The sequence below is a fragment of the Alternaria triticimaculans genome, assembly GCF_023758025.1.
Source record: "Alternaria triticimaculans strain BMP 0046 chromosome Unknown scaffold_6, whole genome shotgun sequence".
Taxonomy (NCBI): domain Eukaryota; kingdom Fungi; phylum Ascomycota; class Dothideomycetes; order Pleosporales; family Pleosporaceae; genus Alternaria; species Alternaria triticimaculans.
The window spans coordinates 701,973-716,699 of NW_026055963.1; the positions used below are offsets into that span (position 1 = coordinate 701,973).

The 14,727-nt window shown below is 51.8% G+C and overlaps 3 protein-coding genes across 3 annotated transcripts; 2 read left to right on the top strand and 1 right to left on the bottom strand.

Annotated features, from left to right (window-relative positions):
* Nucleotides 1–2,992: 2,992 nt before the first annotated feature.
* J4E78_005124 (uncharacterized protein) lies at nucleotides 2,993–5,737 on the bottom strand (the record flags this gene model as incomplete). The annotated part of the gene is made up of 2 exons (XM_049365746.1): nucleotides 2,993–5,524; nucleotides 5,576–5,737. The coding sequence occupies 2 exons, from the start codon at nucleotides 5,735–5,737 to the stop codon at nucleotides 2,993–2,995; spliced, it is 2,694 nt and encodes an 897-aa protein (XP_049222461.1).
* Nucleotides 5,738–6,165: 428 nt separating this feature from the next.
* J4E78_005125 (uncharacterized protein) lies at nucleotides 6,166–7,395 on the top strand (the record flags this gene model as incomplete). Its single annotated transcript, XM_049365747.1, has 1 exon — nucleotides 6,166–7,395. One exon carries the CDS (start codon nucleotides 6,166–6,168, stop codon nucleotides 7,393–7,395), a length of 1,230 nt encoding a protein of 409 aa, XP_049222462.1.
* A 6,449-nt stretch (nucleotides 7,396–13,844) lies between these two features.
* On the top strand, nucleotides 13,845–14,459 carry J4E78_005126 (uncharacterized protein; the record flags this gene model as incomplete). The annotated part of the gene is made up of 2 exons (XM_049365748.1): nucleotides 13,845–13,898; nucleotides 13,956–14,459. The coding sequence occupies 2 exons, from the start codon at nucleotides 13,845–13,847 to the stop codon at nucleotides 14,457–14,459; spliced, it is 558 nt and encodes a 185-aa protein (XP_049222463.1).
* Nucleotides 14,460–14,727: the final 268 nt, after the last annotated feature.

Genomic DNA, 14,727 nt, shown 5'->3' on the forward strand with positions numbered 1-14,727 from the left:
CAACTCTCACTGCAGTCAACGCAGCCTCGATGACCCACAACATGTCTCCTGGTAGCGACGAAGCCGTCCGCTGTCAAACCATCGTATGATGTGCGCAATGAATAATGCGAGTCGTGACCGCGCATCGCTCAGCTGAAACGCGCATCAACCACCCCATCAAGTTACACCTCCAAGATTCCGCCCCAAGCAACTGAAGCGAATATCCACACCTTCTGCAAAGCTCAACAGTCACGCAGCATTCCTTCGCGATGTCGAGACTCAGCCTGACCTCATTACACCGAGCAAGAGGCCGACTCACAAGCATCATGACCGGCATAAGCGAGCGCAACGAGTCGTCCCTCTGACGTCTTCTACCGGGCATCTCCTCCGTGTCACACATCACATCGCCTCGCATCCGCGGTCCAACCAACCCCCTTGTCTTCGCTCGCTTCTCCTTATCCTCGGCGTTTTGTGATGTCCATGACACTCTACCACCTCATACTTGATCACCAAATCCACATATAGTAGACCACCAACGCGAAAGCGAAAAACTTAAGCGTTGCATCGGGACATCCGTTTTTTCGCTTAATTACCGAACATCGAACGGAGAGTCTTTGCGATCCCGGGAATGTCGGTCCCCACTTGCATTGTTTGACGTTATCATCGCCGGGGGTATAGTAGTCACAATTGCTATTTCTATTCGTGGTCGTCTGCGACTCAAGATGCCGAGTCAGAATGCATGTCTCCCAACGCCCCCCGAATTTCATGTATGAGAATCAGATGTCCGTCACTGTGGCCCCGGTGGCGTACCCAAAACCCACCTGCCGGATGGATTGCTTTCCCTGTCACTTGTGATTTCCGCGGGATGTTGTTCGTCGGTGGGGGATTGGTCGCGGGTGAAAGTTCCGCTGGGTGATGGGGATCAGGCTTGGGTAGATGCGATTTGTTGGCGACTCCTGTTACAACGGTACGCTGGGGATGATGCACTCCTACGTCGTAATTTGTAACTCTCAACAATATCTCTTCTAGCCCGGATACAGACCATGCTCCCGCACCAGTACATTATCTCCTTCTCATGCGACCACATAACCTTTTCGCTTAAGCTACATTTCTCCGGAGCGCATCTCAATCCAGCCCAGATCCAGAGCCAGGGTGTTGAAAGTAGGTTTTCGAGTGTCGCATGCACTTCTTCCCTTTTCGGAAATACAAAATGCTCAGGCCTGAGACATGCTCCGTACCCTGCCCAAACCTAGGCCTGTGTCTAGACTTTGTAATGATATCGCATACGCGACTTGATGTCTACTGCAGACTACTCGAACGATCATAATGTAGCGTATTCGCTTATCTCTGGGTCAAAGTGGTGACCTGGCGGCCTGAAATATGTATCCTCAGCAAGGAGACCGTGGTCATCTCGCGCATCACTAGTTCCTTCTCCTGTAGAAATGGTCAAGTGATAAATTGGTCAGCACGGGCTGGAATAGACGCAGTAGTCAAGTGGTAAATGCTCCTCCTCACGCGGAGTTCTCGCCGCTCACCATACCCATGGACATGCCCAGGTGTCATGTTGTTGTCAGAGCAAAGTAGGCGGGGCTGAGCTGAATCTATGTACTAGAAGCAGGGAGCCCCATTGCTGTTTCATGCATAGACTAGTTCTGGCTTCTGTTGTAGAATGGGTAGGTGATGTGGAGGTAAATCGCGTACTCAGAAGCAGGGAGTTCCATGCCTGTTTCCTGCATAGACTAGTTTTCACATCTGTGAATTAGGTATAGTTATAGTGAAACGCGGAGATTGAGGCTGCACGCGCGCGCTATAGTGACTTGTCGGAACGGGGAAGTGCGCGGGGGGAGGCGAGGCGGGATAGGGCGAGGCCTTGATCATTAATCGGAAAAGGGTTCTTGGGGTGCTTGGGCTTCTTGGGTTCTTACACCTTGACATGAACATTCGCATGGTACACCATGCGAGGTGGCTTTCTCGGTCTTGAACGCCGATGCAGAGGTTTAGTGATCGTGAGGACGACATGATGCTTTCATGAGGTTTGAATGGGGTTCGAATGAGTGTTGTTGTTGGGCTTCAAGAGACGGGATGGAGGTGCATGAGTGTTGTTGGGCTTCAAGAGACGGGATGGAGTTGAAAGAGTGAGGCTGTTGAGCTCGAGGGACGGGATGGCGATGGCGATAGGACGTCGTGGGCATGCGGAGTTTTGGGGGTTTTGGATATGCCCTCGGATTTCTGTTCGTGAGATTCCTCACTCTGCATCTACACCTGGGCGACGGTGGAACGCTATAAGAGGAGAGGAAGGGGCTGTGGGTTAAAGTGCACGCCATCTGCCCCCTTCTCATTGTCTCAAAGCGTCCGCAAACGCCAAACTCTGGACAGAGATTGTGGATGGGATCTTCGTTCTACAGAATGTAGATTCTATTTGACAGATGTATGGACCTTCTACGTTATATTCTTGTAGCTGGTGTGGCGTGTTGTTGTCATGGTAAGTACTGGCTCGTACGCCCAAGAATCTCGAGAGCTTGTAAAGCCAGATCTGGAAAAGTACTCATCACGCTCTTTCGAAGAAGCGGTTTATCCATTGTCTCATCTACTTCTTCATAACGGGATGTGTGAGATTTCCATCTCACTCTCGTATCTTGCTTAGATATTGCAATCATTGTAGTATCCAGACATCCTGGCTCAACCCAAAGAGATCGGATTTGAGGTACCCAAACAAATACACTGCACATTTGACAATGTAGGTGTGAGCCGACTGACGGGCGTTGAAGCACTACGCGAATATGGGTAGGAGTCAAGATGAACAACACATCTAGTGCATGCACCCAAACATCAGTAACAGCGATGAACACACTCGTCATGGTCTATGAACTCGTCCATTACAAGGGTATGGGATATCTACAATAAAACTCAAGCCATGGACAAGCGAATAACGCCACTCGATGAATCGCATCAGCATTACTAAAAGACTCACTCCTAGCACCTGCTTTTTCTCTACGCCCTATCAAAGACCCAGCTACTCGCTATCGTCATCGCCGATAATTTTCGCGTAGTCTTCCATAGACGCGAAAGTAGGCAAGCTCTTGAGCTTCCTCTTCTTGCTCTTGCGGCCATCCTTGTCCTTGTCTTCGTCGTTATCGTCGCCCAAGTTGAGTTCGACTGGGACGTCGGCGTCGCTGTCCATGAAGGCGTCTTCATCGTCGAGGTCGAAGTTCTCGAAATCGTCGTCATCGTTGTCTTGGTGCTGGCCACCGACGGCTTCTTCTTCCTCTTCCGCCATATCCTCATCATCGCTGCCGAGGTTGAGTTCGACACCGCCGTCCATGCCTCCAGCCTCGTCGTCGCTCATCATGTCGTCCATGTCGAAGTCGCTGAGGTCGTCATCATCACCACCATCGCCTTCAACATCCGGACGACTCTTGACAAGCGCCTGCCAGATCTCATCATCATCATCGCTGCCTTCATCACTGTCGTCCTTGTTCTTATTCTTCTTCTTCGTCTTCCTGTCAGCTTGCTTAGCTTTGCCGGATTTCTCGAAGTAAGTGTGGAAGAAGACTTCGTCGACACGGACATCGTCGACCTTGCGTCGCCAGAACTGCTCGGAGTTGAGCGGGTCGTGCGTGCGGTCGCCGTCGCGGGCGGTGATGAGGTAAGACGCTGCCTTGGAAGTTCCAGACATAGGCTGCATGATCGACGATCCATGTATACCTGGAGCCTTTGTCTTTGCGTTGCGGAAGGAGAACTTGTCGAGGAAGTTCATGAGAGTGTAGATAGTCGGGTCAGGCTTCTCCTTGATGGGTTCCTGGTTGACAATCTTGGAGGCCAGGACGTGAACAGAAGGGTGGTAGTGTGCTTGCAGTGGCAGTAGCTCCCATAGACAAGACAGATCAGCATGCGCGTATTCTGGGTCTCGTTTCCGGGAGTCGTAGGTTACTTGTGCAGGCTTCTCTTCTACCTTCTTAGTCGTCGGCTCCTTGTCCTCATCGACGTCTTCGTAGTGCTCATCACCGCTATCATCGGCATGGTCTTCAGGCGTTGACAGCATGGTCTTGATGGTCGGGAAGGTAGCTATCAGTTCGTTGACGAGGTACAGAACACCACAGATGAAAGGCGGCTCGTGCATGTGGATGATCTGGAGTAAGCGCTTGACGAAGGCCTTGACACGCTTGATGCTGGTATCAGCCTTGAGCGAGCGGTAGAGCAAGTTCAAGAACATGATGTGCTTTGATGTTGTCATCAATCGGGGATCCAAAAGAGATTCGTACAGAGTCCTGTAGAAGCGATCCGCGGAGTAGTGCTTCGTCGCAGAGATCTGCTGGATGAGGGTCATAGCCTGAATACTGGTGTTGAAGTTGGAGGAGTGCGTCACTTCGAAGATCATGTTCAACTGCTCCTCGAACTTTGCGTCGTCAGTTTTGGCGAATGGGAATGCACGGTTGACACCTGTTAAGATAGCAGAGATCAGCTTCTCTCGCGACTCGTCCTCGACCTTGAAGGCCATGGTTGCCGCCTTCTCAGCCTTCTGCTTGGCCATCTTTCCAGGCTGACCGCCGCCTCCCTGAACGTGACCGTATTTGTTTATCCTCTTCTCTTCCTTCTCGTGCTCTTTCTGCTTCTTCAGCAGACCAAGGAAGATGCTGAAGTAGATTTCTATAAGCTTGTTGGCGACCTCGGGCTCCTTCAAGCTGAGAACGGTCTGGTTGAGAGTAATGATGGCGTAGTATTTGGCAACGCCGCTCTGGTTCGGTCGGAAAATGAGATCGGATTCGATGGAGCTGATGATGACGTTCTTCATGAGCGGGTGGGTAATCTGGAGCTGGAGCAGCAGGTAAGACGCCCTTGACGCGACCTTCTTTTCCTTGTCTCCAAGCTTGTTGATGAGCAGGCGCAAGAGGTTCTCTTCCTGTTCCGGCTTCTCCTTCAACAGCTCCCAGACATATGTGACGGCACGGTTGCGCGAGTATTCGACCTCGTCATTCGACCATGTCTCCAGGATCTTCAGCAGCTCAAAGTATTGTTTCTTCAGCCAGTCCTCGTATGCCCAGACGATCAGATGTGTCTTCTCCAGAGCGCCCGGCAACTTGTCGCCTGCTCTCCACTGTACGTTCTTTCCTTGCAGTGCGGCGGTTAGGCCTGGCTGTCGCGCAAAAGCCTTGAGCTTTCGGTCTGGTGGGAGCAGAACACCCTGACCCAGCAAATCCTTCAGCGCAGCCAAGGCCTGCATGGCAGCATTTCTGCTCTTCTTCTGCGATAAACCCATGAGCTGACCAAAGGCCTTTTGCGTGTGCAGCGGCGACTCTTGAACCAACAAGGTCAACGCGGACACCTTATCTTCCATGGTACCTGACTCCATGACGGTCGACATGAACTTATGCGACGAGTCTTTGGCCAAGTGGGTGGCTGCATACTCGCTGGCCTCTGCGTCGAGGAGCTTGATGGCATATTCGTGGATGTTATCGATGATGTAACGGGGCGGGATCGTGGGATTCTCGACGGTCGGGAGCGCTGGCAACTCTATCGCATGCCATTCCGGCTGCGGCTTGAGCAGCTATGCAAAGTTAGCATCGTGATGAGTATTTCTTCTCTTGATAGTGCGCACCAGCTGCGACCGCGGCTTCTTCGCGTCACCGTCCTTGCGCGTGTCTTTCTTGTCGTTGCGCGCGCCATGCTTCTTGTCGCTCTTCGCGCTCATCCGGTTCTTATCCGGAGAAGGCTTCTTGAAGCCATCCTTGGTCTCGGCATGGGTTCGCTTCTGCCCCATTTGGTTTGGTCGGTGTCGCGGAGGGTGGAGCTACAAGGTCCGTCAGAGAAGAAACTCTGACCGTCATGACCTTGAAAAGATTCCAGTCGCTCGCGAGAGCACTGAGTCGAGATTTTGGAGGCCTTGGCATCGGCGTTTTGTGTGGCTAACGGCTTGCGGACTAGCGCAGTGGAGCCTTCATCGTGGTGCATATTGCGACACAAGTGCGGACTTTGGAAGCACCTCCGTGCGGCCATGCTGTGACTCAACTGGTTGCTTTGATTCAGGGTCTTTTACATCACACATCAATTCGGTCCTAACCTCGACATACCAAGAACATCACTTGGTATACGTCGTCACTACCAACACATCCCCCACCAACTACCCCGCCAGCTCGCATATGCTGGAGTAAGGCAAGCGCGCAAGGACCACGACTACCACTCCACATCATGGCTACCGAAGCAGGCGATGAGGATTCCAAAATATCCATCACACCTCTTCTCAAACGACTGTGGCATGAGTCACCGACGACCAAACCAACAGCCGACGAGATCGCAGCAGCCCTCTCCTTGATCTTCACAAACAGTCTATCCGAAGTTCAGACTGGAGCGCTGTTGACATGTCTCCACTTTACAGACCAAGACAGACAAGCAGAAGTATTGGCAAAATGTTCCAAGGCGATGCGCGACTATGCTACTGGTATTGACGTCAAGGGTCTTCAAGAACTCATCAGCCAACGGGGAAGGAAAGAGGGTTCCTACCAGGGAGGTTTGTGCGATATAGTTGGTACTGGAGGTGATTCCCACAACACTTTCAACATCAGCACTACCTCGTCCATCCTCGCCAGTGCTCTCCTCATGATTGCAAAGCATGGCAACAAGGCATCGACATCACGTTCTGGCTCCGCAGACCTCCTGTCTTGCGCACCCCCTAAACCACCTGTCATCACCGCCATCGCACCCAAGACCATCTACGAAATCTACTCAAAGACAAACTACGCTTTCCTATTTGCCCCAATCTTCCACCCTGGAGCTAGACACGCAGCTTCCATCCGAAGGCAACTGGGCTGGCGCACCATCTTCAACCTTCTCGGACCCCTCGCAAACCCGCTACACGACTTGATCGAAGCGCGTGTGCTGGGTGTAGCAAGGAAGGAGATTGGACCCGATTTCGCCGAGTCGCTGAAGCAGTCTGGCTGCAGAAAGGGCATGATCATCTGCGGCGACGAGGAACTGGATGAGCTCTCTTGCGCTGGACCAACGCACTGCTGGCGGTTAGTCGAAGATCCCTCGACCGGGGAGACCAACATCAACTACTTCACCGTAACACCCGCAGACTTCGGACTACCCGAGCACCCACTGAGCGAAGTCAGCCCTGGACAATCGCCCGAACAGAACGCCCAGATCCTGATGAAGATCCTGATGGGCGAGGTCCCACCGGATGACCCAATCCTACACTTCGTCTACATCAACACCGCGGCGTTGTTCGTGATCAGTGGTATCTGCGATGCGGATACGAGCGATATGGGCGAAGGTGATGATGGGAACGTCATCAAAGAGGTTGGCCCAGGAGGTGGACGCTGGAAAGAGGGTGTCAGGAGAGCTAAGTGGGCAATCTCGAGTGGAGCAGCGTACAACGAGTGGCAAAAGTTCGTCGAAGTCACGAACAAGGTAGCATAAGATATGCTTCAAACTGTCAACTCCAGTATGGGAGTCGTGACGTTTTCATTGCCAAGGGTTTACTGGGTACCTAAATTTGCATAGATCTCGCTCTACGATTAGGGTATCTGGTGGTTCTGGTCGAACGTCCATCATCTTCTTACATCTACCAGGTCGTAATCCGGGCCCACCTATCAGAAATAAAACTCAGATTCGGCTTCCTATTTGTCCTTCTGACTGCATGAGACAGCTGCAGAATGTCCAGTACACACCTGTTCCACTTTCCTTTAACCAGCCTCAACTCATATTCTTTGCCAATGGTGTTCTTGTTTGCGACCCAGTAAGTATCATCCCAGATGAATCGCAGCGTCTCTAACTTCTCTGCAGTAGTCGTGACCGCTCGAACCAGCTTAATCAATCGCGCTAGGGCCTGGACGGATGTATTCGCTAACCAAGTTACTTCATACGCCAGGCTTCGCAAGCTGGTGGCGTGTGTGGTAAGGTAATGAATGAACTCGGAGTCATCCCACACCGGTGGAATCCAGACGTGCCGTTCCAGAACTTCCGGTTGACTTTGCACAGTGATCGATGTCATATGGGTAAATGTCGAAGCGAGAAGGCCAAAGCAGCGGTCTTCCCAGTGAAAGAATCGCGGGATATTTACCGGAACCCTGCCGAGCTCAATCTGATTCGTCCTAAATACCAGATCCATCAACCCAGCCCGGATCTCCTTATTGATAGCAAGCAAGTTCCTGCTTAGTAGGTTCCAGATCAAAGTCTTGCCGTTTCCAGGAAAGAGTATCGCTACTAAGCTTCGCCGATTTGTCCAGTAGTGAGTTATGCGCAGCTTCTTGAACTTCAGACGCACTTCAAAATCACCTTTGTGTGCGTGAGCTGTGACTGGCCTGAGAGGGTCTGCGGGAAGGACCATGTGTGAGGCACGCGTGCATGTCGGGTGGCCGGGACAGTCTATCCAAATGTGGCCTGCGATTGGGAAGTTGAGATATGAGTATACTACGGAGCGCAATTCTGCAGGAAGGCGAGAGAAGAAATCAGGAGACGTATTGGTAGAGGCGGCCGTAGGCGGCGTCGTTGGCAGCATAAGAGCCGCTTTAGTCATCGATCGTAGTACTGGTGCCATGACCGAAGAGCTGGCGAAGGCGGTGATACGAAGGTGCTATGGTGTCTCACTGGAGAGCAAGTGAGACCGTCGTGGCTAGAACTCGGGGTTGTTCTCGTATTGAGATCGACGGTTGAGTGCGCAAGATGAGGAAGTGTCTAATCCACGGCAGATTTTATACGAGCATGTGGTCACGGGCTGTTAATGCCTATCGAAAAACCCGCACGGTCCGTGAGAGATCTCGTCGGTCATGGGAGCGCCAAGTCTAACGGTCATTCGTTTGTCCTTGCGCCCAGCGAAGGTTAATCGTTTAACACTCACGCTTTCTACAAGCTGGAAGATGTGCAGGCGAACAGGATGACGTCTGTATCATAATCTTAATGAAGAAACAGAACCCAGACACCTTTACATTCGCCGTATGCCGCTACCGCAATCGCTAAACTTCGTCTCATAGGCGTCTGCGGAACCTTGGAAGTATCCGAAAATACTCCATAGCTATCTCAGCTTCATAGCGTTTCGATCGAGTCTCTTCTTCATTCCTAAGTCCGTCCAGAATCTGCCAAACCTCAAGCACAACCGCACCCCATTTTGGCTTGTCTAAAACCAAAATCTCCTTTTTCCATGTCTTATCAGAGAAGCCAAAACGACTCGTCCACAGGATCCGAAGTCTCTCGAGCTTCTCTGCAGTGACCGTGACTTCCCGAATCGTCTGTACTAGTGCCATAATGCCCTCGGTAGACATCCGGTAACACGAGCCTTCCCATATACTGTAAGTCAGGCAGCGCACATTGATAGCGTGCTTAGCGATGAACCGAAGAGATTGGCAGTCTTCTTTCCATGCGTTCTCGCGCCCTGTATGGCCGTAACAACTGCCGAGTAGAACGATGGACGTCATATGTGCCATTGTCGAAGGAATTAGGCCTAAGCAACTTGGTTCGATCGCGCAACGGGGCCGAGAGCTGTCGTAGAACTGGAAAGCAGTGTCGTCTGTTAAGGGCCCGTAAAACTCTACGTCATTGGCTCCAAACACCAAGTCCATCAGCTCCGTCCGGAGTTCCTTGTTCACCCTCAGTAGACTTGGCTCCATTATCTGAGTACGATACAGTTGCCGGAGCTTAAGTTCGATATGAGCCGACAAACCCTTGCTTGGATAACAGTCATCAAATCGCACCTTCGCAATCTTGTGACGCACTTCGATGTTACATTCGTCTTCATGGGCCCTTTTCGGACACTTCCAAAATCTGTGTCGGACAGCCTTTCTGCGATAAGGGTATTCGCCACAGTCAATCCATATATGTCCTCCAACAGGGTACCCAAGATACGAGAAGATGATTTGCCGTAGTTCGGCAGGAAGACGGAACAAAATGTTCGAGGACGTGTTCGAAGGTATGCTGTTGGACGGTGTCGAGGGCGCGGCCATGATTGAAGTGGCCCTTGGTGATAGTTCTGGTGGCATAGCGGGCGGATGTTAAAATTGTTGGAGTAGTGTACTGATGCGCGTGTAAAACTACAGCGATTGGATTCTCCAAGTGTTGAGAAGAAAATAGACTGTGGAGCGAGCAGGCAAGGAAGTGTAAATCCCACGGCTTATATATATGGACATAGGTACAGGCTACTGCGGCCTGCTATTCATTACTCCCAATTCTGCAGGCAATAATAGGCACTCCTTGATGGTCTGTGAGAGCCTAAGGCGAACTCGCAATGGGAGAAACGTGTTTCACTGTCAGCCCACTTTTTTGCAGGCTATGAAAGGGTGCCCGTAAACCCTATCATCAAAGACGGCAGTACTAACAGCGATGCAAAGAAACCCACCTAGGGGTTGTGCAATCTGCGAGTGCGCATTTTAAGGGACGTCCAGTCATTCCTGGCTCATCTTGCCACTGTCGACCGTCGATTCATGCGCGAAGCACGTAAGTGTGGAAGCCGGATATGTGACAAGGTCAAGGACCAGAAACGTATCTGAATGGAGGAATGTTATCGCGAACATAAGACTAGGCGCTTCCAAGGGCGATAGAGTCTACCGTAGAACAGCCGAAAGCACTTTCTGGGCTTTTTACTCTCAGTAATCTCATAAGTTCTCATACCAAGGATGATCGCCAAGTAGCGCATACGATGCATCGCGGCAAACGTTTCTGTGGCGAACATTGATGTTATACCTCGAAGTCCATTGGCTGGCTCCACCCGTCGATCCATGGTACGGTACATTACTTGTGAGTCAAGTTGAAAGTACAAATTCTTCACATCAGAGATAAAAATGCTAAACAAATTCTTCACTTGACATCGTTCAGCTGTGAACATTTGAACAATATGTCCATCTTCACCCCCACTTACTATTCGAGCTGCATCATCCCGTACGACCCAGACCTGAACGAGGCAATAGGCTTCGCCCCCGCCGTTATCAAACGATGGAAACGCCTCCTGGCCATCCAGCGAGTCTTCAGCGCGCGTGTCATATCCATGAGAGAAAAAGTGAGAGAGGTGACGAAGAAAATGCGGCGATTGAGGAGACCTGGGGACCTGGAATTTCCAAATGCTTGTAGGACAAGGAAGACCTACCGATGGATGCTTCAGTGCTTGAAGCGGCAGCTATTCATGTGCAACAAGTAAGGCTGAGATGAGAGATTTCCGTACGGTGAACATGAAGCTAACGCTATCGCAGAGCCATTTGTTCGATCATGAAAAACGCAGATCTCCCTAGATATGCTTATAGCAGTTGTCTCTCGCTCACATCAAGGGTCAATGCTCTACCGCGGGAACTTCAGGACCTCGTTTTCGATCACTTGCTCGGTCGCATGTATAAGCCGTATGTGCGTGATCGCACATTTAAGCGCTCATATGTGCTTTATACCCGGGATAGGGTGAGCCTGCAGGATGGTATACAATCCCACATCAACTTGGAAGTTCAGTGGGGTGACCGTATGGCCAGAGAACGCACCCAAGGTACCGTCAGCCAATGTCCCACCTTCTGGAAGGAATGTAGCCTGCATAATCAAATACTGGGGTTAGCATGGGCGAGGATAGACTCAGTAGCAGTAGAGCAGGACCATCGAAGGACCGGAAACCCTGAGCTGCCGTACCCGGTTTTCGACACGCCGCACTTCATGGAGCCCAAATTTGCACATCCGGGAATGGTAGCCGCTCTCGTAGAGCGAGCGAGATACAAGATTGCACGGGAGACAGCGCGTACGATCTTTGTCGATTCCAACGCACTCTTCCACTTCGGTACAGCACACTCACACGCTTTTGGTGTGCCCCTCGCAGGTTTCTACAGCACAGTACATCTTACCATCTGGCCGGGCCATATATTGGGACGCATTCGGCACAACCGCAAGAAGATGCATGAGAAAGATTGGGAAGCAATCCCGGTACACTTACGGTACATGATGCTTACAGCGGCGGAACCCATGGAGAGGTGTGGTGGACGCTTGTGCATCAGGGCCTCTCCCCCACGTTGGGATTACTTACCAGGAACTTTCGACACGGGGCGGTACAAAGCTCTGTTTGAAAAGGTTATTGAGGAGTTGGAAAGCCGAAAGATGGCTGTGATAGACTTCTGTTGGATGTAGCCAGTAAAACAGAAGCCAACGAGGCTCTATTAAATCGATCTGGCTTTCCATAGGGCCATCGTTCGCTAATGAGAGATATACACGTGCGGTCGAGTGCAAATTCAAAGGCTTTCGTAAATTCGTTCTGAGATATGAGGGGATGCAAATGTTTTGATGATTGAACAGTCATAGCTGGCCTGGTGAGCTGGTTTGAGCTGATTTGTGTTCTGTGGGTTGATTGTAGCCTCCTCGCATCTTGATGGTCTTCATCTGTAAGACATGTAGTCAGCGAGGTCATCCGCAAAGCCTCTTCTGAGATGACCGTATCAGCGCCACCATGCCCATAAATGGTGGATCACTAGTTGTATCGAGCGCCTGGAAGAGGCAGTACAATGGAACTGCGCCCTGTGAGGCGTCTTTTCTTCGTGAGACGGTTACAAACGTGTTGAAGGCCTGGTGAGGTTGAGGTGTGACGACCCGGCACCTTCTCCGTTAGGGGCTTGGCACTCCCATCTAGCAAGCGCGTCAACACAACAATTGCTGGCGGCGAGAACTTTCAGTTGCGGACCACCGAAGATACGAGAAAATCAACGTCCTCAACAATCGTCCCACCGTCCCGATCGCAACGTCCCGCTCGCATCACCACCCTTTTCGCATGAAATCAGAAATGAGCCTCAGGCCAGACCGGCTCGGGTCCCGTTTTCGGATCCAGGCCCCTTGCTCAGCCCGCGCTTTACGAAGGCGCACGGCCGCCGAGGTGCCATCACACACAAGACAGCGAATCTTCTCGACACGAGGTCACGCCGACAAGACAACTAATTTTAGGAGCTAACTTCATTGGACGCGTAATTAGTCTTGCCAACAACAACGCGACGATTTTGCACCTGCGGCATACTAACCTGTCGTGGTGTGTTTCTGGGGATTAGTGTGTGCGGCACGGTATCGATTATGTATCAGCATAGCGAGGTCGGCGCGCATGTGCGCGTGGTTGGAAACATGGTTGGGAAAGCAACGCGTGGTTGGTGGTGCGCCGTTTGACGTTTGACGTTCGACGGGCGCGCATGAGGCCGCATGCTGCATGGGCAAAAAACGATGGAAAGTGGAGGATGTGTCAGGGTAACAGGCCATTGGCTGGGGAAATGACGACAAGATGTGCATTGTTCCTATAGGAACATGGTTTGTTTGGTGGAACCACACGGGCTGGAAGAAGCGAATTGGTTCCTGAAACCCGGGGCATGGCTGGGAAAATCTCGAGGCACAGTACCCGACCGCAAGCGCCTGAGGCTGACCACTCGAGTCGGCGCGACGCGATACAAGCTCCCATCTCGACTCTCACCGCAACGACGTTTAGGCATCCATGTCTAAGACGTTTATAAGATCGCCATCAGGACGCCTGGAAGTAGAAGACCATTGAATGAAAAAATCTCCGCCCACATCACGAACACGAAACATCCTCGCCACGGAGGGTTCTATAATTGGCTGTGGAGAACCGCTAAGGCCATGTCAGGTCGACAGTTCGCCTGTTCCGGGATAGCATGGGGCTGGCGTTAGGGCTGGTTGCCGGGTCAAAGTGGCGCTCCAGGGCCAGGGTTAGCTCCGATGCTTGTTTCTTGGGTGCGGGTGAAATGGCAGCAGAGGCAATAAAAGGAGGACGCGTCTCGCGGGAAGTTTGCTTCTCATCTCGCATCACTCAATCACTACTCGCATCGTCTTCATCGCATCCTCACGACTTGACATATCTTCAGTCAAAGACTATCGTTTAGAGAGATCAATCGTTTCCAAACAAACAACACACAACCGTCAATATGCGCGCCTCCATCTTCGTCTCTGCTGTTGCGTTCGCCGTTGCTTCGGCTCAGGTATGTTCATCATCATTTCAATGATTCAAGTCGAACAGACCACTGATTTACATCTAGGACTCTTCTTCCGCCCCTTCATCGTCCATCGACCCGGCTCCCCAGACCACCTACCTCACCCAGACCAACTCTCTCGGTGTCGTTACTGGCATGCCCGCTGCTGATACCTCCATCGCCACTCAGCCCGATGCCGTAACCAGCCAGCCCGCTGCCGTTACCACTCAGCCAGTACCCGCTGACATCCCTGCCGTCGGCCCTGGTGTCCACACTCTCACTCTTGCTGGAACTGGCACTGGCTCCATGGTCAACTCCACCCGCACTGTCACCGTCAGCGCCAACAACAGCACCACTGTCGCTCTTGTTGCCTCGCCCACTGCTTCCGATGCTGATGCCACCGGCAGCGGCAGCGACGCATCTGGCACCGGTGCCGACGCTACTGGCACTGATGCTGATGCCACTGGCACCGGCGCCGACGGTGCTGACGCCACCGGTGCTGCCGTCAACGTTAAGGCTGCCGCTGGTAGCATCGTTGGCTTCGGTGCCTTCATGGCCGCGTTCTTGTAAACGCTCCCCCCACCAATCGTTTTGTCGTTTTAGCTTCGAGAGTTTCTTTTTATGAGGATAGCGGTCCTTGAGATACCTTGGGTTTTGCATTAGCATTGCGTTACACACCTGCATCGCAATACCATGGGCGTCGACACTGGCATGTGTCTTTGACGGGAATAATGTCTGTTTAGTTTAGTCATGGCTTGGATGAAACCAATGTTCATGAGGTTGATAGTACTCTTTTTTGTGTACTGGATGGGAAAATATATCAAACATTCATACTCAA